Below are 22,563 nucleotides of genomic sequence, written 5' to 3' on the forward strand. Positions count from 1 at the left end.
TCTCTTCTTGTGCTTCATTTTGGAAACTGTTCTGATTCAGTCCAGTTTGGACTGCTGTGATGAGCTAGTGAATACTAAAGACAGTAATTTGCAGATACCTAGAGAAATTCTGTTGACATCTTTGTCAAGAAATTAATTGCTGCATTCAGAAATTGTCATGTTTGGTGATGGTCCCACTGTAACTTCTTGGCCCTAAACTTTTCCCTGTGCTAGTCAGATTTATGGAGAGTACTCTGTGGAGTGAGTCAGGACATAGTCTAAGCATCTCTAATAAGTGTAAAAGTTGCTTAGCAATACATAGCAGCCTTTGAAAACAGCTGCATCAGCTAATTCTAAAGAGTTACTTTCTTTTCTGTTCTCTTAATCTTAAATATTTAAATTTTGTTCTTGATTTGACATTTTTGAGCAGTTGCTACTAGATTGTGGTACTATTTGTTTGATACTTCATGATATTAAGTGATTCCAGTTCTAGTGGAATCTGCAGATTTTTCAGGCAAACTTACACTGAGGTGCATCTGTGTCATGGTGGAGACTGGAGAGCATCACTTTGTTTTAGTTATTGTATAGATTGAGTGTTAGCTAAATCCAACTATGGCTTTATTTTGCTGACCCAGATGAAGTTACTTCACCTTCTTGAGCAGTTTGGAGCAGAATTTTAACATCAGGCTACTCAGAGAGCAAATGGCATGCAAACCATGCAGTGTGCCACCGCTGGGAGAGATGATGACAAATATTCTGTGAGCAGTACAGTTTTAGCTTAGTAGATGGTCCATACCAGGAGCATTTCATCTGTCTTTTTGGTCTTTTTTTTTTTAATAAATTGTTGTGGAAGTGTAGTGTCATTCTTCGTTACCTGTTGAGAATTTAGTGCAGCAAAAATAAATGTCCAGTTGTCATTAAAGCCATTCTCTCTGATAATGCTTTTGGACATGGTGTAGGCTTTCATTTAAACAGATGTGGAGAACAAACAGCAGAAAATAGCATTTTTTCCAAAGCAGAAAGAGAGCAAAATAGGGATTCAAATTCTGTTCCTGTGGCCAGGTGAATAATGTGGAGTCAGAATTCTAAAGTTAAGACAGTTACTTTTTATGAAGCCAATAGATGACTAGCTTAGCATCATTGTAAAGCTTATGAGAAGTAATAGTAGCTGTAAGAGTAAGGCAAGAACATCATAGGAGAGTCTATTAAGTGAAACATTTCCTGCACATTTTCTAGGGACTGACATTTGCCATTTTGCTGTGCTCTGATTTTAGTGCAACAGCCTGACCCAAATCAACCGAAGCCTGAAGGAAATCAAACAAATGTACTTAAAGGTGAACCCTTAGGTGTGGTAACCAACTGGCCACCCTCTCTGCTGGCAGCCCTGCAGTGCTGGGGAACTACCCAGCCAAAAGCCCCTTGTCTGACAGCATTGGATACAACTGGGAAAGCTGTTTATACACTTACCTATGGTAGGTATCAGTGATAATGGTAAGGAACAATTAGATGTTCTTTGAAATGAACAATTTGCTTTACTTAAGAGGGACTAAGTGTGCTCAGGATGGATACTTTGCTATTCAAATGCAAATTATGAATTCATTTTATATGAAAAACACCTTATGAAGGAAAAATACATATGGTATTGGTTCCTTACAAGTGGCTGTAAATTTCAAACAGTTTTGTTGTTTTTTTTCTTAACACCAAAAATAGCATGGTGTAAAATAGGAGGAAGAAACTGATGACTAATAATGCCCTCTTCAGATTTCATGGGCAGATATTAAATTTTAGCAGAACTTTCTTGCATATCCTTATAGAGAAGATTTGTACTTCAGGAGCTCGTTTAGGATGTTATTGTGGGAAGTGAAACTTGCCCATATCAGTAAACTAGAAGTGTTATAGTAACTGCATTTTTCTGGGAGATAATTGTGTCCTTTGGGACAAGTAACTGCAACATGTCATTGTCTAGTATGCTAGAATATTAAAATTTCTTTTTTGCATTTTTACAGATGAACTGAGTTTACAGGAAATGTAACTGAGCACCTGCATTAGTTTCATTACTTTGCAGTGGAGTTTTAAAAATCACTTAGAATATCATATTTAGTTTTACCTTAAAAAAAAAAAAAGGAAAGAAAAAGACAAAATAAAAAGAACCCAAAGTCTAAGTTTTACTTTGACTCTAAGTTGTACCTGGACTCTACCAACTGCACTGAATAGCCAGTTTTATAATGAACTGGTCAATAGTTGTACTTGAGTTCTGTGTAAGTTGTGTTTGGTTTTTGTTTCTTTAATATATATATAACTGGAAACCACACAGGAAAAAAATACTGAATTGAAGAAGTTCGAGACTGATTAAACACAAAACAACTGTTTTCTATGTGGTCTGAAGGGAATGAGTGTAGATGTGAGTCTGTGAGAGTGACCCTGTGTGCTAGAGTTCTAGATGCATGCTGTTTGCCATGGCATGCTTCTTTGGGGGATTCTTGCTTTGATTTAAACATTTACAGTGGAAGGGTTTAGCTGTTGCTCATTTTTATATAAACAAGTTTGGGGTTTTTTTTAGCAAAGCTTTTCCTTTTTTGGAGAACTACAAATTAAAAATGTATATTTTTGTCCAGCATTTAGATTGTTGTCTTTGTATTTAATTGCTTGGAATAATTTTTTATTCTGAATTAGTGAGAGCTGCGTAGGTCACTGCTGAGCACTGAACTGGCATTTCACAAGAGCCAGATATTGTGTCATTTGTTTCACGTCCTTTGTTTCTTAAACTTCAGTTCACTTTTTGTCCAGTTTAGTACAGTTTCCTTTCTTTAAGAGCCTGTAGGAAAGAGTCTTATTAAATGCCTTTTGGAAATCCAGTTAGGTTGTACCATCCAGATTGTGTGTGTGTGTGCACATGCACTGAAACACTGGAAGAACTCAGTAGGTTTGTGAGGTGTTATTGTGCTCACAACAGCAATGTTCGCTTTTCCCGTTACTTGCTCATGTGCCTGTTGACCTTTGTAATATGACCAACTTGGTTAAGTGTATAGATAGGAGGTGTGGATATTTGCCAGTGTTAACATTGTAGTATCTGATTTTTTATTTCTGTATTGTTTTTTCCTTTAGGCAAACTGTGGAGTCGAAGCTTGAAGTTAGCATATACCCTGCTAAACAAGTTAACCACTAAGAATGAACCACTGCTGAAGCCTGGAGACCGGGTAGGCATCTGTTTGAAATGGTCTTTATGGATTAAACAGACAGCGGGGGAGAACTTTAGCTAAAGAAAGTCTCACCATGCCTGGAAGTGTTAAAAAAATGAGTAGATGTGGCATTCTGGGACATGGTCTAGTGGTGATGGGTGTGTTGGGTAGAAGGTTGATGATTTTAGTGATCTTTTCCAACCTTAATGATTCTATGAATACTGTGACTTGTAATAGTTTATTGTTGCAACATGCAGTGTTTCTGTTCATCATTTAAATATGAACCTGAACATTGTTGTGAAGGCTTTATTTGCTCACCAGTTAAAAAGCAGTCTCTCTTCTGCAACTGTTGTCAAGAATCGTTTCTTGTTATTTTGATGTATTTTTGTAGGTAGCTCTCGTATTTCCTAACAGTGATCCAGTTATGTTTATGGTGGCGTTTTATGGATGTCTCCTGGCAAAACTCATTCCTGTCCCAATAGAAGTTCCACTAACAAGAAAGGTAATCAAATACATTCAACATTTTTATAGTTTCATAAGTAAAGATAGGAATGTGTCTGAGTCCTGTAGTTCTGATATGGGACCCTTAGAACCTGTCCTTCTGAAAACAGTATGATGCATCAGTTGAGCTGCTCAGTACAAACTATATGTTTAGAAAGTTAGTTAGGGAGGAGTGGAAGTAGTATGAAGCTAATAACTATTTTAGGATACATAACTGCAGAAATTGTTTTCATTATTTTTTAAAAGATCACGAAGTATTTCTTAAAATGTAACACACAGAGCTTCTTTTAACTCTCATGCCATATAATGAGAGCACAGGCAGTTAGAGACACCGTATTTACTGGAAATACCAGGGTAAACCTCCGAACAATGAGATTGTTAGGGAAGGTGTGAAATCAGAGCTGAAAGGTTACAGGCTCTGCTTTTCAGCCAGAGCCTCAGGACTCAAACTGCATCAGACCAGCTCTCTGCTTTACCAGAACTTAGAAGCATCCCTGTAGGGTCAGAGAAGGATGCACAACCTTTGCTGTTGGTACTACTTTGCTGCCATTGCATGCCAGATCTTCTGCCAAATCTAATTTACTTGGCACTAAGCAAAACTAAGCCTTTTGAATGTAGACTTCAGTCTTTTGTCTTCCATAAAAGGTCTCACAGGGTAGAAGTTTGTTTTTCCCTGTGGTACAAATTGACATAATATCTTCTAAACATGGAAAAGTTATAGTAGACTATACAAAAGCTTCATTGTTTGTAAGTTTGCTATAATGTGATTTCTCTGTAGGATGCTGGCAGCCAGCAGATTGGTTTTCTTCTGGGCAGCTGTGGAGTAACGCTAGCTTTAACCACTGATGCCTGCCAAAAAGGCCTTCCTAAAGCACAGACTGGTGAGGTGGTTACATTCAAAGGTATGGTTTTAAGCTACTCAAATTTTTTAATGGGATTAAGAGTGGGTATGCCCATGGTTGGTGTTAAACAACAATCTTTGAGCTTCCTGACATGGTTCTAGTTTACATATAAAAACCTGTCTTCATTATCACGACACGACTTATTGCTGCATCTTCCTGTCAAGGTGGGTGATGGTGCAGCTTCTGCTTGCCTCCTGTTTTTATCCTTATATACAGTGGAGGAAATAAATTATTTTTTAAAAACTGTAAAGACAGTAACTCCTCTTTTTTCTTCGAAGGCTGGCCTCGTCTCATGTGGTTTGTGATTGATGGGAAGCATCTGGCAAAACCAGCGAAGGACTGGCATCCACAGTTACGGGATGCCAATGCTGAGATTGCTTATATTGAGGTGAATCAGTAAAATACGCTTGACCTACAGTTACTCTTGTTGTAGTTTGTCACAACATGCTTTCTTCCTTTCATCTCTCAATGCTGTACAAGAGATAACTATAATATTTTTAACCACGAGCAAGAATGTTTCCCTTTAGGTTTCTAGGCAAACTATCATTTGAGTGGCTGTGTTGAATCAGATTGAAGATGAGAAAACTGGCTTTTTTGGATCCCTGTGACAATTTGTTTCATTGGAGTAAAGAAAGAGTCAGATTTCAGACCATATTATTGTATTCTCTGAATAGAAATGTGTCTTCTATGCTAGCTTATTATATTTTTTAAAGCTTGTTTAATTTTTATAGTAAAACATCTTTTCAGTTTACTACTGAAATTTTGTTGATTTTGTTCTTCATCTAATACTTGTGTAAATTTTTTCTTTTCAGTACAAGACAAGTAAAGAGGGCAGCACAGTGGGCATTACTGTCTCTCATGCTTCCATGCTGGCACATTGTCACGCATTGACTCAGGCGTGTGGTTATTCAGAAGGTAAGTTTAGATAGGTTAGACAGGTACAGCTTTAAAGTGGTACTCATAAATTTGAATATTTAGACAATTTGTTGTAAAATCATGTTCACTGTCTTAAAAAAAAAAAAGCTTTAGATAGGGAGTAGTTGCTTCAATTTCAAAGGCAAAAATCAAACTTGCTTATTCATAATCACACAGTATGTAAAGGAGAGTAAGAAGCCACCTTCTGAAATCATAATCAATGTGTATTAACTTTTTTTTTTAACCCAATTTCCTTACATGCTTTATTCAACGGTTTGGATTTTTCTAGTATTCATAAATTTGATAGTCAGTGGTAAGAGCTATGATAATTTTTCATCCTCTTCAAAACAACTTGGCTACAAATCCGTTTTGCCCTCCCTGATCCCTTTTGAACTCTCAGGCTGTTTTGGGAGAGGGGATGATGAACCTGTGACAGGACTGTACAGGTTCCTGAATCCTGACAGGATGATGGTAACCAGTTAGGATTTAAGGTATCTACATATCTTAATCTTCAGACAAACGTGGAATATGGTTGCTAGCCATTAACATTTCAGATCTTCACAAAGGCCGTTGAATTCTTTTGTCCTCCTGTATGTTCATTATTCAGATTTCTCTTGCTGCATGCTAGAGATGCTGTCACAAGGTTTGTTTTGTGAAGGCTGCACCTAGTATAAAGGTTTGCCTTCTGTTTAGTTTATAGATACTGCGACTTCACCATTTTGGCCACAGTAGTTCCTATTTATAGAAAAGTAAAGGAACCTTCCTCTTAATTATTAATCATGTCCTACAAAAGAACATCCCCGTGAGGATTTGAGTGAAGTGAGAGATCTGCATGTTTTCAGTCATTCTCTTAGTGAGTAGTCAAGAATTATACCTGATTTTGACCACATGAATAGAGTTCATCTGGGCTACCATTAACCAAAATGTTTTCTGTTTTAAATCCATTTGCTGGAAGAATCTCATGGTTTCATAGAATCATAGAATCAGTCAGGGTTGGAAGGGATCACAAGGATCATCTAGTTCCAAGCCCCCTGCCATGGGCAGGGACACCTCACACTACATCAGGCTGGCCAGAGCCTCATCCAGCCTGGCCTTAAACACCTCCAGAGATGGGGCCTCAACCACCTCCCTGGACAACCGATTCCAGGCTCTCACCACTCTCGTGGTGGAAAACTTCTTCTTCACGTCCAGCCTGAATCTCCCCACTTCCAGCTTTATTTATTCCACTCCCCCTAGTCCTGTCACTACCTGATAGTCTAAAAAGTCCCTCCCCACTTTCTTGTAGCCCCTTTCAGGTACTGGAAGGCCACAAGAAGGTCACCTCGGAGCCTTCTCTTCTCCAGACTGAACAGCCCCAACTCTTTCAGTCTCTCCTCATAGGAGAGGTGCTGCAGGCCTCTGCTCATCCTTGTGGCCCTTCTCTGGACATGTTCCAGCATGTCCATATCCCTCTTGTAATAGGGGCTCCAGAACTGGACGCAGTTTGATTAGTCATTATCCTCTAACAGGCTTGTGTGTGCCAATTTATCTTGGGTCATACAGAATCACATGACTGCGTTTGAAAGGGATCTCTGTAGGTCACCTGGTTAAACCTCTCAGTTCAAGCAGGGCCAAATAGAACCAGTTACTCAGGACTCTGTCCAGACAGATTTTCTGTATCTTCAAGGATGGAGACTCCACAACCTCTCTGGGCAAATTGTGCCAGTGTTCAGCTACACCTGGTAAAGGTACTCCAGATGCTGCAGTCCTTTTATGACCCTTTCACTAGACTCACTACAGTAGCTCCATCTCCTGTCTTGTTCTGAGGAATTCAGAAATGGGCCAGATATTCTAGCTGTGGCCTCATCATCTCCATTAACCTGCTGACATAACTGGTGACAGTACACCATTGGCCTTCGTAGCTGTAACCTCCCTTTAGATATTTGTACACATTGATGAAATCCACCCCCTCATCCAAGCCTTCTCTACTCCAGGCTGAACAGTCCCAGCTCTCTCAGCTTCTCATATGCCAAGATGCTCCAGTCCCTTATCTTAGTTGCCCTTCACTGGTTTCGCTGCAGTAGCTCCATCTCTTGTCTTGTTCTGAGGAACCCAGAAATGGACCAGGTATTCTGGCTGTGGCCTCACCAGTGCTGAGCAGAGGGGAAAGATCACTCTGTTAACCTGCTAACACAACTGGTGTCAGTACACCATTGGCCTTCTTAGCTGTAAGGGCACATCCTCACTCATGTTCAGCTTGGCGGCTACCATAAACCCCAGGGCCCTTTCTGTCGATCTGCTCTCCAGGACAGTTTGCTCCCATCATGTCCTGGTGCATGGAGTTAATCCTCCACAGGGGACATGACTTTGCATTTCTCCTTGTTGAGCTTCATGAGGTTCCTGTCAGACCATTCCTTCAGCCTGTCAAGGACCCTCTGCATGGCAGCACCACCTGCTAGTGTATCACTGTTTTTACTAGCTGCATGTCAGCTGGATCATTAATGAAGATGTTCAACAGAACCGAAGCCAGTATTGAGCCCTGGGCTTCATAGCTAGTTACTGACTTCAAACTAGACTTTATGCCACCAGTCACGACCTTCTGGGCCTGGTTGTTCAGCCAGTTTTTAGTCCATCTCCCTGTCTGCTCTTCCAGCCCATACTTCATCAGCTTCTCTGTGAGGATCATACAGAGTCTGATACTGTATACTGTGAAACTGCTGGTTGTTTCCTGCAATAAATCTAATTCCATACAGTTCACTGTTCCTGAAGGCTGAGAAGAATGTGGGTATGGAAGATTTGCATTGCCTTATACAGCCTCCTTATGGGTACTACACACCTGTCTCAGTGATTGGAGCTCTCAGTCATCCAGACAATGAATAGATATGTGGCTGAATTACTGTAGAATTTATTGGGAAATAGTTGTGTCATTCTGAAAAGTGGAAAAGAATAATAATTACACTGAAGAACAATATCTCGTGCATGCAGCCATCCTAGATCATTGTTACATTTCACCTGATCCATACAAGATCTCTCTCAAATCTGCTTGAATCTTTGATTTTAAACCTTGGATTTAATTTATTTCATGTCACATAAGGTGTTCAATATTCTCACAGAAAATTTTGAAGAAAATTTAGTACAGCCATGGTAGTAGTTCTCACTAAATGTCTTTCAAATATAGCTGAACTTTTTCAGTTCATATGAAAAATTTTGCATGGAAACTAAAGTTTTGGTCTTCATAGTTCATTGGCAAATGTAACAAACACATGGAGGTGGTATTATAATGAAAACAGGGTCTTAAATACCTTATAATGGGCTAGTCTACAATCATAATTGAAAGATAATTGCTGCAAGTAAAATAAGACAGTTTCAGCTTAAGCAGCCTATTTGCTATAAACAAGAACGTGTGGCAACATAGCTGAATTCTTAGTAGTGTTGGAAATTTCATAGTCGCTTTAACAAATATTTTGAGTTCTTAAATATTTCCCATAAATATGCTTCTAAAGTCTAATATTTTTTCCTTCACTTTCAGCTGAAACACTAACAAATGTCTTGGATTTCAAAAGAGATGCTGGCCTTTGGCATGGAGTATTAACAGTGAGTATTGGAATCAGAAAACCTGCATCAAGTTGTTTCTCTCAGGGACAGAGCGTTTGTATCAGAATGAGATCATAAACTCTTTCAAACTATTTATATTTCAGTAGTTATATTTTTCAGAACAAAGTGTTACTTTTCCAGTAACAGATTGCACAGGCATAGCTTATATTTATCCTGATTATAAACATAGTTTTCACTAACAGTTAAATACAAAAGTTATGCTGTAGCTGTGATCTTTTTTTTTTTTAAGTATTGATACATGCTGTATATTTTTTGAGCCACTTAAAAGTTTCTTCTCCTCACAGAGTGTTATGAACAGGATGCATGTCATCAGTATTCCATATGCATTAATGAAGGTTAATCCACTTTCCTGGATACAAAAAGTGTGCTCATACAAAGGTAAAGTATTTTCACAATAATAAATAAATAAATAAATAAACTTGTATGAAATTTCTCCTCAGGCTGAGGCCACTGGTCTTTAATCAGCCTGACTTTTCGATACAGCTTTAGAAATTGGGTGCTCCATTTCAGTATTATATTTACTGATAGATTCATTGATGAGTGACATTGATGGTTTCTTCTGATGGACCCTTTAAAAAAAAAATGTTTCTCATCTCAATATTTGTACTAATATTAAACATTTAAATTTTATAATCAAGTCCATCTGGAAATATTTGTTTCTGGTTGTAACTTGTTTTCTGTGTTTGTAATTTGTTTCATAGATACATGTAAATAAAAGTATTTTTATAATTCTATGATTTGCCTATAGTTTGTTCTGCAGATGCACCATAATTGTTATTTTTTCCATTACTTTCAGCCCGTGTAGCAGTAGTAAAATCACGTGATATGCACTGGTCACTTTTGGCTCAGAGGGATCAGAGAGATGTCAGTCTGAGCTCTTTGCGAATGTTAATAGTGGCAGATGGAGCTAATCCGTGTAAGTATGGATGTGTTTTCTGAGTGTCAGTCCAAGGTAAACTGAAGTGCACTATAAATCACAGAATTCTGGACCTGCACTGTAGAAGCTCAGCAGCAGTGGCTCCAGTTCATCTTCAGCAAAGCAGAGACGGTAGCAAATACTTCTTTGCCAAGGACACTTTGCCAAGGAGCTGCATTTTCATGGAAAGTGTTCTGAAGGATCTGTTGTTTGTTTAAAGAATGGTGCTTGGCAGAGTCATTTGGAAGAAGCTTTTAGAACTTCAAGTAAACCAAAATAACCATTTTCAAGGTAACTGCTCATGGATTGTATGTAGTCATTGAGTTGCAGCATGTGGGCTTGTCTCAGTCATGTGCAAGGACATAAAAAATGGCAGTAGTCACAGCCTTAACTCAAAACCATGACAACTACTAACTAGAATTTGTAATATGTTCTTTTTTTTCTGTCAGTTATGTAGTTATCATTTATAGTAGTTTGAGAAAGCAGCTGGAAGGGGTTTTTTTGCAACAGGCAAGAATATATCTTAGCTGCTTAATTTTGCTGTTCTTATACACCAGAAAACCTGTATGATGACAGGTTAGCAAGTCATGATGGCAGAAGATGAAAGCGTGAAATAGGTTTACTTCCCTGCTCTTGGCAAAATGCTTCTACGTGTGCAATTGTTCTTCTTAGGGTCAATATCTTCCTGTGATGCATTCCTGAATGTATTTCAATCCAGAGGTTTGAGACCAGAAGTGATCTGTCCCTGTGCTAGTTCTTCAGAAGCACTAACCGTTGCTATCCGCAGGTAATTCTCATTCCTGGGAGGTGAACTGAAGTATTTCTTGTCTATTGAAATGTATCTGGTGTTCAAATAGTAGCCAGAACAGACACTTAAAGAGGTCCAAAGACCTTGACAGACGAAGCTTGGAGGTATCTTCTTCACTGAAGGGTGTGCAATTTGTTTATTTTCTTCAAAAAGCTTAGTATTTTCTAAAAGTAATCAGCCATAAGGGTTGGGGTTTTTTTATTTTACTGCTTGGGAAGGCAAGTTGTCATCCTCACTGGTGCTGGAGGATCTTCATAATGTGCCCCAAAAATCAAGACACTTACTTATTTGTGAGGAAGCTGATGCTGAATCTACAATAATTGTTTATATGTAATGTCTTTTGAATAGTAGGCTAAAGAAAGAAAAAATTGTTTTTAAGTGGTCTGGAAAATACCATTGGATTTCTGAAGATAATGAGATAGTTTGATCATTAATAGGTGTACTAATGGAATATGCTGGAAATGTTCTTTACAGTAGTTTTGATCAAAATATGCTTTTTCAGAAAATCAGTTTTAAGATAAAATTAAACAAAGATTGGGATTTTCTCTGGTGGGAGAACTGACATTTCCCAATTTAAAAATAACAAAATGCAGTTAAAGAATTATTTTTGTACAACAGTCCTGGAAGTAACCACAAAATGATGTTGTTGGTCCTCAATCAGTTCGTCTCAGAGTACGAAGTGTCAAGCCTTCTGAACACTTCCTGATTTTTCTGCTTATCCTTGACATTTCTTTGCCTGTAATAGAAATGAATCCTCTTTGTGACGTTTTAGAGTGGGAGGAAACTATGTGGTGTTTTTTTCTAGCTCTTTTCTCATCTAGTTAAAATATATTACCAGTCTTGGACTCTTGTTTGTTTAAATGAGAAACCACTATGAAGAAGCCTGAGATACTTGCACAGTGTTTTTGATGACCATAATGCAATTGGTCTGTTGATTCATACCTGATTTGATTATCTGTTTTTCAGGCCTCCAGAATTGGGTGGGCCTCCTCCAGGAAAAGCAGTGTTATCTATGAATTGTCTAAGTTTCAGTGTGATAAGAGTGGATACAGAAGAGAAGTTATCTGTGTTAACTGTACAGGATGTTGGTCAAATTATGCCTGGAGGTAGGAAAGTGTTTCTTGCAGGTTTAAGCATGCTCCACATAAGTTATCTTTACTATCATACTTGTGCTGGTGAAATAGAAACGTCAAATGATAAATACCTTTAAGATACTATGACTTACATTTTGACAGTCTCAACTAGATTATTCAGTGTTTTCAGTAGAGATTAATCCATAATAAATGTGAATGACTTTAGGTTTTGATATGTGGAGGTGCTTTTGGCTGGTCTACAGAGTTTTTTATTACTCATTTGTTAGCATTAGTGATGGATACAGCTATGTAATAATAAATACAGCAGAAGAAAACAAAATGTAAAACATAGTAAGAAGTACTGTCCTTCATCCAGGAGTGACAGTCCACATGTTAAAATAGAATGATCATCCAGTTTAACTGCCTGACCTACTCAGGGCTGACCAAACGTTAAAGTATGTTAAGGGCATTGTCTGGATGCCTCTGGACAGCTTTAGGACATCAACCATCTCTCAAGGAAGTCTGTTACAGTGTTTGACCACCCTCCTGGTAAAGAAATGCTTCCTAGTGTCTAGTCTAAACCTCTCCTAGCACGGCATTGAACCTTTCCTGAGTGTCGTATCACTGAATGTGAGGGAGATCAGCAGTTCCCTCTCCACTTCTCCTCCTCAGGAAGATGTAGAGACCAATGTGGTTACCCCTCAGCCTCCCTTTCTCAGAACTAGGTAAACCTAAAGTCCTCAGCAAGGAAGACATACCCTCAGTAGAAAAGATAAATTAAGGAATACTTAAGTGAGCTACACATACACAAGCTCATGGGCCCTGATGGGTCTCACCCATAAGTGCTGAAGCAGCTGTTTGATGTGATTATGTAATCTTTCAAGAATTGTGGTAACTGAGACAAGTGCCTGAGGACTTGAGGAAAGCAAATGTTAGTCCTGTCTCCTAAGAAGGACAGCCAAGGAAGCTACAGGCTGGTCTGCATTATTTCAAACCCTGCAAAGGTCATGGAAGAACTCATGCACATTGAGGACCCACCTGATTACCTTCCACAATGAAGCGACTGGCTTGGAAGATGAGGAGAGAGCAGTGGCTATTGCCTGCCTTGGCTTTCATCAGGTTTTGGACACTATCCTGTTGGATCCTCACAGAGAAGCTGATGAAGTATGGGCTGGAAGAGCAGACAGGGAGATGGACTGAAAACTGGCTGAACAACCAGGCCCAGAGGATGGGGATTGGTGGCATAAAGTCTAGTTAGAGGCCAGTAACTAGCTATGGAGCCCAGGGCCCAATACTGGCTTTGGTTCTGTTGAACATCGTCATTAACAATCCAGATGATGGGGCAGTATCCTCAGCATGTTGGTACCTGAAACAAAGCTGGTACAAAATGGCTGATACACTAGCAGGTGGTGCTGCCATGCAGAGGGACCTTGCCAGGCTGAAGGAATGGTCTGACAGGAACCTCATGAAGCTCAACAAGGAGAAATGCAAAGTCATGTCCCCTGTGGAGGATTAACTCCATGCACCAGGACATGATGGGAGCAAACTGTCCTGGAGAGCAGATCGACAGAAAGGGCCCTGGGGTTTATGGTAGCCGCCAAGCTGAACATGAGTGAGGATGTGCCCTTACAGCTAAGAAGGCCAATGGTGTACTGACACCAGTTGTGTTAACAGGTTAACAGAAGTGATCTTTCCCCTCTGCTCAGCACTGGTGAGGCCACAGCCAGAATACCTGGTCCATTTCTGGGTTCCTCAGAACAAGAGATGGAGCTACTGTAGCGAAACCAGTGAAGGGCAACTAAGATAAGGGACTGGAGCATCTTGGCATATGAGAAGCTGAGAGAGCTGGGACTGTTCAGCCTGGAGTAGAGAAGGCTTGGATGAGGGGGTGGATTTCATCAATGTGTACAAATATCCAAAGGGAGGTTACAGAAAAAACAGTCAAACTCTTTCCAGTGGTGTCCTGTGACAGAACAAAGCACCAGTGGACACAAAAGCTTCCCTGCAAACTGAAGGGTAAACATTTTCCATTGTGAGGGTGACTCAGAACTGGAATAGGTTGCCCAGAGAGGTTCTGGAGTCTTCATCTTTGGAGATACTGAAAAGCTGTCTGGACATGGTCCTGGGCAACTTGCCTATAGCTGGCTGTGCTTGAGCTGAGGGATTTGACCAGATGACCTCCAGATGTCCCTCTCGATCTCAACCATTCTGAAAATCCCAGACCCTGGATATCCCATCAAACTGTCCAGTCCTGGAGTAACCTCATGTTATTAGTGACATCTGTTAGCACCACTGCTTCCTGAAGTTGGTAGATACGGGTATCGCTCCCGAGCCCACTGAGCAGATTGAAGTAAAGAGACTTTGTCTCTTCCCTGTTTTCCCTTCTGAAGCTAGGCTGCTGAGTCATGCATTAGTTAGAGAGAAAAGCACTCTGGAGAAGATCAATAAACTTTGGTATCCTAACCAGACCTAAGATTGTGGAGAATGACTAGGATCTCTGTCCTGGAGGACCACTTAGTGCCAGAAGTGAAGATCAAAATGTTTAGGTTGGTAGTGTAATATTCCCTGGCATTGTCTGTCTGAGAGCACCACTTGCTTCAGGCCCTATCTTGTCCTGGTCTGGGTGTGCTTGGACAGGATGAGATTTTATATTAATTATTTTTTTTTTTAATTCTCCTTTCACCTTCAGATTTACTATGTAGGGACTAAAGAACCTGCTTCGTTCTGGTCGTGCTCTTGGCACCTGTGACTTAACTATTCTTGGTCTCATTACAAATCTCATACCTTGCTGAGCTGTGGTTCTGAGGCCCTCCTCTCTGTAGAGCGTTTACTCAACGACAGTCTTGCACTGCTTCAGCAACCAACTTCTTCACTGTACAGCAAGGTCCTTATTATGAATGAGGAGGCAAACACCTTTGCAGTCTGCTAATAAAAATTGCAACCATCATGTAGCAAGTGGCACTGATCTTGTTTAATTTTCCTCATTACTCCCAGAAGCACTTAGCCACCAATAAGGTTGGTGGTTTAGTTATTCTTACTGCATTTAAATTCACATTTGGAGCTTCCTCCCACTACCAATAAAAGACTGAACAGAAGTCTTTCCCAAAGTAAAGGGTAAAGACTCCCTCCTTCCTGTAGGGATTCATGTCCAACCTGCTTAATTTAACTGCAGAAAAATGAACACCTCTCTTCTGACCTTCTAGGAAGATACGCAAGATATTCTTCTGGGAACAAGGGTTTTGTGGCCAACAGGAGGGTTTTAATAAATTCTTGGATATATTCACAGAACTCTGTGTATTCTACAGATCCTGTTAAGAGTTCAGTGTGGTAGGCAATGTCAGGCAGGTGGTATTTGGGTGGATTTGTGGAAAATCCTTGTATTCTCTTTGCTCAGGCAGTAACCCCATTATATCACCGTATCTCTTCTGCTTTTGATCCTTGAGCATACTATAGCATCACGGATCTGAGTCAAAACAGATGGGTCAAATAATTTACAGCAAAATTATTTCAACTTAATGCTCTAGGAAGTAAGGTTGTAAGGGATGCCAATATGAATATAGTCACTGAAAATAATGACTCCTTCTCCTCTGTTTGGTGCTTTGAGGCACTGTCTGGCAAATCTAATGGACCTCACTGGTTTAGACTGCCATTGGCAGACAGTTGACAGCTCTACTGTGACTTTCTACATTAGTAAGAAACATCAAGGGCCTTACCTGATTCTGTGAGGGGACAACAGATGATTATCCATTTAGTGCCTCGAAGTGGTATGACTTGGAATTGCTGGTTATTGCTATCTTCAAATGTAGTAGTAAGTGGCAAAACTACTTGTAGGTTAAGCAGAAGTTGGGCATATTAATGAATTAACTGTTTTAAAACTCTGATCAACATCAGGGTATCACTATCTGGGGCAGATAAGCTTCAATTAGACCAAATGATAAAAATCCCAGTCTAAAGGTGTATTTTTAGCAGAAATTTCTCTGTACATTTCTTAAGTCAGAACCTATGTGATAGAGTTCTTGCTAGAGGATAACCTGATGGCTTTGTTTGCTGTGACTCTCTCTTAAAAATAAGTAAATAGTTGAAAACTTCTGCAGTAGGAAGAAAGTTAAAAAGCGAGCAGTAACTTATGGATGTGTGCCAGATGAAAATAAATTAATGACTTAATGAAATTAATAACTTACTTTCAAATGAGTCTGCATGTACATTCTAACAGTGAATATACTTGTGCCTTACCTTGTAAGATTTTTGATTTTTACTACATAGTATTCATGGAGGATGTGCACTGTCCATTCTCACTTGGTGTTTGGCATACAGAATAAAGCATACCACCATTTCCGTTCTTGCTCTTGCTCTTCATCTGGTTTTGTATTTTTTTTCCTTTCCTTAGATTGCTGTGATTTTAGTGAAGGCCTAATTTGAGTCAGATGCCATCCCTCTGAAGGCTTTGTTCCATCTCCTGATCCGCATTGAATATGCCTAAGGTCTTAGAAGTACTACATGCCCTAGTCTTTCAGACTCACATTCCTGAATTTAATTTGGTCAAATGTATTGTGAAAGTACTCTCCTAGCCAAGAACTGGTAGTCATGATGAGACTTGTTCAATCTAGCCAGATGGTTTTGATCTCATTACACTTGAAGATCACTGGCACACTTATTCAAGAAGCAGAGGGTTAAAGTTTGTGGATAAAGTGTCCACTTTCACCCTTCATATTCTGACACACTGAGCCCACCTACTATGGGAATCTTACTAAAAGGATTCGTCAGCACCAGGATCATGTCTTACATCACTGCTGTTCCATAGGCTGCTTTTGGTGCCATATTTCCTTCAGTTGCCTTGGCTAGTCATTTTCGTTGTTTACCATGAGTGCCAGTCACAAGAGGTAGTGCAAATACTTCACACCAGGGAAGTGCAAGAATCCACAGGAATATCTTTCCATCAGAGAGAGCAAGGGAATTCTTAAGAGAACCTAGTATACATTGCCCTGGAATCTTTTCTGCAGCTCCTAGAGGGATGATCTTTTGTCTTACCCGTTAACCGCTATGCATTATTTTGCATGGTTTCTGTCTGATAGTTATGTTGCTAAGAAGCAGTATTTGGCTTATAAAAATCTCCAGTACATATTTTCAAATTGCAATGGTAAAGATGGAGGGGAGAGTACCACATCTCTCTTCTGCTTGCTTTGTGCTTTCAGCTTTCACATCAAGTGGGATGCAATTGCCTTGCTATCTGTCATCTTGTAAGTTTACTGTAGCTTATACTTGATGCTGGACATAGATGCTCAGGGTGTTCAGTAAAGTTTACCTCTCTACTAGTTCCTGACTAAATGCTTCCATTCTTTTACAGAAATTCTTCTTGCTTCATTCTTTGAAAGGAGAGTAGCCCTCTCCAATCAGAAGATCTATATCCCTGTATGTTGTTACAGTAGGTAGGTTCTTATTCACAAACAGAAAACTTATGGTTGGTGCCAGATCTTGGGCTTCTTCAAGATGGACTTACGCATATACAGTTTCAAGTTCTGTATTCAGTATCTTTTCCACAAGTTCTGGGAGAATGTCTAAAATTTCTCAAATGGCAGAATGCTTTGTCTCAAGCCTTTGGATATGATGGATGTTACTATTTCCTCTGTCCATGTCTCAGCAAACGTTTGCCCAAGTTCTGGTAGTTATCATGATGTATCTTCACTGCAGAGCAATCTGGTCCCGTTATCTCATTGCCCTATTTCTGAAAGGAATTGTTACAGAACAACCTTGTGAAGCTTTCAGTCTTTTACCTCAGACTGTAAATGTGAGATAGCAGTACCTCATTCCCACTTGGTCCTTAGAAGTTATTGTGACAATCAGCTCCGTGTGTTCGCCTGGCTTCAGTCTATCATCTATGATGGCACAACAGCCTGCCTCTGCAGAACGTCTCTTGGACATCTGTAGCAATGTGTACCCTTTTGATGGTACAGTTTCTTGCAATTTAAATGTCAGGTTTGCCTGCTTATGTGACCATCTGTAGAGTCTAGATTCTTGTTCATCCTTATTTAGGAAGTTGACTTGCTTTATGCCTATTGCCATTCCCACAAAAGCAGAGAAAGATTCAGGTCCTTGCATTGCACATCCCCAAAGATGAGGTTTCTCTAGAAATCCGAAAAATGCCTTCCATGGTGGTGGTAGAGGCATTTTATCCTTGCCTTTTAGTATTTTTCCTAAGGCTTCATGCTTCTAGGTCTGACATTCTTCTTGCATTCATGTTGTGCTTGTCTTGAAACATCCAAAGCTGAATCCAGTCTTTGGTAGGGCATTACAGCAGTCATTTGTTTGCACAAATTCTCATCCTCTGCCAGAAATGTCATGGCAGGGCTAACTGCTGAGAGGCACCATCTATAAGAATGTACATGTGGACTCATATGAAGAAAGCAAGCTTTCTTACCAGTAATCAGTAGTCTTCATAATGTGTAGTCCACATGTACATTCCCATCCCATCTGCTTTTCCCTTCTCTCTAATTCTTTTTCAGATGCAATGCTGTTGAGAGAGACTGAAATGGTGGTAGATGCACTTTCTTGTATGTCACACATGAAGCAGGAAAAGAAGGAGAAGCCAGAGTACAGGCTCTACAGATACTGCAAAAGGAAAATCTTGCAGTATCACATGGCAGGGCTGAACTATGTCTGCTGTTAGAATGTACGTGTAGACTACCTGTATCAGACATGGGTTACTGGTAAGTGGGTTTTTTCACTTGGTCAGGGTGATACAGTTGTTCTTGGCCTTCCTGGATGCAGAATCATTTGGGCACTGTAGGCTAATCTGTTGGGTTTTTCTGTATTGGTGAATGAGTTGGGCTGTAGCATTTCTGTATGCCTACAAACTGTTGTGCTTTCTCCAGTTAGTAACACTTTTCTTGGTTGTGAGATTAAGTCATTTCCTGTGGTAATACTCTGTTTCAATTTACCATTCAGTTTTAAATGACACTTTTATCCATTTTATGTGGGGTCTGCACTACAAGCTGGTAATTCACACTGTATAATTCAATTCCAGTTTTAGTTTTCAGCAACTGAAACAGTTGTTCTACTTTAGACTTAGACCTTTAGCAGATTTTGAGTAACATCACTTTTACTTGGTCACCAAAAGTTATCATTGCATGGTTCCAAGCATTAGTTGTTTGGATATTTTTCATGAAACCAAGATATTTAGAGGTTGATCTGTTGATAGGGTGAATTGTTGTCTCTGTTGTTCAGACCTAAGTTGTTGAACTGAGGAGTTCTCTGAAATTTGAAAACCTATTAACATTTTTTACTGGCAGAGTTCATGGTGCATGCCTGCAACAGAGCTGGTTTTAATACGTATTAGTAATAAAGGAAATGTGCCACTTTCCATTTCTGATTTCTTTTCACACTAGTTGAACAGTGGTAAAAGAAAGTGCTATCTGTATATCACTTAAAATTTACTAAACTAGAAAACAGGATTACAGTCCTTTTTAATGACTACTATAAGCCTTATCTGTTTCACATTATGATGTGTGTTCCATGGCCAAAACATTCAAAGGATCCTGATAGAAATAGGTGAACTAAATAAATTTCTGATACTTCTGGAGTCTCACAGTTGTTTTCTTAGTATAGTATGCATGACCACAGAGTACTCTTAATAATCTGGGTTGCAAGCAGACACAAGAGCAAAGGGCAGAACGTTAATTTATAGCATAGTCTGCAATTTTTCAAAGGCTTGGTTTATTTTGTATTCACCCAGGTAGCCATTCTGATTTCTTTGTTAATTTTGAGTCTTAAGTGCTAAGCTAAACTTCCATCATGCCATCTCACTCCATATCCTTTTTTCCTTTCCCATTCAAATTAGGACAGGACAAACCCAGGCTGCTTTAAGAAAAGGCTCTACTTAGCCAAAGAAACCTCTGAAAAAAACAGTGACTTACAAAGTAAAATACAACCCATAGCCAGAGCAAAGCTCAATTGTAGTATTTGATTTACAAGTGTGTATATTCTCAATTAAAAATAAGAAAATTTAAGTATAGGAAGACTCTCAGCTCCTGATAAAGTATGCATTCTTAGACTCAATGACAAAGCACATTTGTCTCAAAGCCACACAAAAATAACCCTCCTCCTACAGAAGACTTCTGAGATTTCAGAAGAAAATTGGTTAGCATAATAGTGATAGGACCTTTATGAAGTACAAACCTTTTAACAAGATAGGAAAGAGATAATATGTAGTCACAGGAATAAGTTCAGTAAGGCACAGCTCTGAGACAAGTTCTATATGGTTTCTAAATACCAGTTGGTGGACTGACCTGCTTTAAAAGATGGGACACAAGAAAAATCATTGACCTACCAGTGAGGGAATAAAGTAGCCTAGTTTTCTCTGAATTTGTAATGTGTTTCTCACATAATTTAAGGGATGATACTATGAATATTAATGTGTGCAATAAATAAAAAAATTGGTATGTCTGTAACTGGAATCTTCTTAATTTTCATCTTTTTTTCTTAAATCTGCTTGTATTTGATCAAGCTGAAAAGCAGTTGCTGTGGTTTTGGATTCAGTTGCAGCTGGTGTGCAGGCTGTAAATCACTGTAAGAAAAAAAGTTGCATTTGTGAACTTGCATTTTGAATCTTGGAGAACACGTTACACAGCCTATCAAGAAGAGCTCTCTCACATGCTATGTTTCTGCTGTAGCTGATAATTAGATAAAATAAATATGTTTTTAATAGATTAGTAATTAATAGATTACAATCTCTGTCTGCCTCGTAGTGGCAAAGCATCTACTGTCAGCTCCTGAAACGTATCAATGCTGTGATTCTCTGTTCTTCTCCCTTTAGCAAATGTGTGTGTTGTGAAAGTGGATGGGACTCCTTATCTATGTAAAGCTGATGAGGTTGGAGAAATATGTGTGAATTCAAGTGCTACTGGGATGGCATATTTTGGCCTCCTCGGAATCACCAAGAACGTGTTCGAGGTTTGTAGCTTTTTCTAATGTAAACTTTCATTGTTACATTTTTACTATTTCTTTTTACAGATAAACTGCAGCAAACTTAATTTAAAGTTCTGTTTTTGTTTCAATTGAAGTGATATGCTTGGGTACACTCACTGGGGGTGTTAAAAGAAAAACTTGCTGATTAATTGCTACGTGAATGCATAATATAAAACCTGGTTTAAAAGGCAGTGCAAACTCCCATTATGAAGGCTATGTGGCTGAGAAAAAGTTAAGAAGGCTACCACAGAGTTAAGAACTGGTGTGTTCTTATTCAAAAAAATGTCATTCATACTTGATAGTAAGAGTTGTCATCAGATAATTTTTCAACTGAGCATAGAGCTGAAATGAAAGACAAAGCATTTTCACTGTTCTTAGCAGTACTGAATGTCTGAATACTTGTGTGTTATTTCAGGCCATTCCAGTGACAGCAGCTGGAGTGCCTGTTTCGGACCAACCCTTTACAAGAACAGGATTGCTTGGCTTTGTGGGTCCTGTAAGTGTCAATGAGCCATCTGGGGCCCTGCTTTGTCCTGACTCCCAGCTCTTAAGTAATGACCTCAAATTCAGCAGAATTCTGTGTCAGGGCAGTAACCTCCTACAGATCTTGAGAATATTGTTGGCTTTAGTCCAGCATGCATTGCTGGGAGTCTGCAGCTTTTTCACCTGTATTTCTAATCCTGTCTTCTTTTCAGGACTATTTGGTGTTTGTGGTAGGAAAGCTGGATGGGCTAATGACAGTTAGTGGTCGCAGGCACAATGCAGATGATGTGGTAGCCACTGCATTAGCAGTCGAACCCATGAAGTTTGTGTATCGGGGAAGGTGAGTATTTAAGAACTTCATCGCTGCTGATTGGACTTTGTTGCTCTGTTTTAAACCAGCAAACAAGTACCATAGTGTACCTAGGAGCTCTGCATGTGAAGTTTTACATGTGTGTTGTGTAGGAAAGGTGTCAGTGGGTTGCAATATACCAGATAAAAAACTGTCTGTCCCTGTTAACTTGAAAGACAAATATTGACACCTTGCTTCATGCATAATAGATTCAAAATTACTTTCATATAGTATAAACATAGATCTTTAAGTGTCTGTTTACACATTCTTTCAAAGGTTTGCTTAAGACAGGCAAATGAAGCTTGCATGACACATGTAAAGCACAACTCCCCTTTGTCCACCTGAGCCTTTCATGCAGAGTGGTGTAGGGAAGAATTATGCAGCATGTTCCAAAGAGCAAAGTACGAGTGTCAAAGGGCCGTCAAAGATGGCATGTGTTAAATCACCAACCTTATTGCTCTTCAGTGGTCAATGACTCAATATCTGGATGGAGATTAGTGATGAATTGAGTCCCTCAGGGGTCCATTTATACTGTTCAATATCTTCATCAGTGACATAGCAAGACCAGGTACACCCTCAGCAAATCCACACATGACACCAAGCTCTGTGGTGCAGTTGATATGCCTGAGGAACAGGATGCCATTCAGAGAGACCTGGACAAGGTCAAGAAGTGGGTCTTCATGAACCTCAAAAGTTTTAATAAAGCTGAGTGTAAGGCCCTCTACATAGGCTAGGGCAACCTCCAGTGTCAGTACAGGCTTGAGGGATGAAGGGGTTGAGAGCAGCCCTGTGAGAAAGACTTAGGGGTACTGGTAGATAAAAAGCTGGACATGAGCTGTCAGCATACGCTCACAACCCAGAAGGCCAGCTGCTTCCTGGGCTGCATCAAAAGCAGTGTGGCCA

The 22,563-nt window shown here is 39.5% G+C and overlaps 1 protein-coding gene across 4 annotated transcripts in view; it reads left to right on the forward strand.

The window, feature by feature from the left end:
- DIP2A (disco interacting protein 2 homolog A) overlaps nt 1-22,563 on the forward strand; it is a 100,804-nt gene that overhangs the window by 58,137 nt on the left and 20,104 nt on the right. For 3 of the 4 annotated variants that reach the window (XM_054381216.1, XM_054381215.1, XM_054381214.1), the window contains exons 8-21: nt 1,254-1,451; nt 3,085-3,176; nt 3,550-3,660; nt 4,438-4,561; nt 4,840-4,949; nt 5,374-5,476; nt 8,985-9,049; nt 9,355-9,448; nt 9,867-9,986; nt 10,659-10,773; nt 11,761-11,900; nt 20,677-20,813; nt 21,244-21,324; nt 21,524-21,651. In XM_054381216.1, the coding sequence (XP_054237191.1) occupies nt 1,254-1,451; nt 3,085-3,176; nt 3,550-3,660; nt 4,438-4,561; nt 4,840-4,949; nt 5,374-5,476; nt 8,985-9,049; nt 9,355-9,448; nt 9,867-9,986; nt 10,659-10,773; nt 11,761-11,900; nt 20,677-20,813; nt 21,244-21,324; nt 21,524-21,651 (1,618 nt within the window). Of the gene's footprint in view, nt 1-1,253; nt 1,452-3,084; nt 3,177-3,549; nt 3,661-4,437; nt 4,562-4,839; nt 4,950-5,373; nt 5,477-8,984; nt 9,050-9,354; nt 9,449-9,866; nt 9,987-10,658; nt 10,774-11,760; nt 11,901-20,676; nt 20,814-21,243; nt 21,325-21,523; nt 21,656-22,563 lie in introns of those variants that run through there. The other variant, XM_054381218.1, reaches the window with a different exon arrangement.

Source organism: Indicator indicator, chromosome 5 (genome assembly GCF_027791375.1).
Source record: "Indicator indicator isolate 239-I01 chromosome 5, UM_Iind_1.1, whole genome shotgun sequence".
Taxonomy (NCBI): Eukaryota; Metazoa; Chordata; class Aves; order Piciformes; family Indicatoridae; genus Indicator; species Indicator indicator.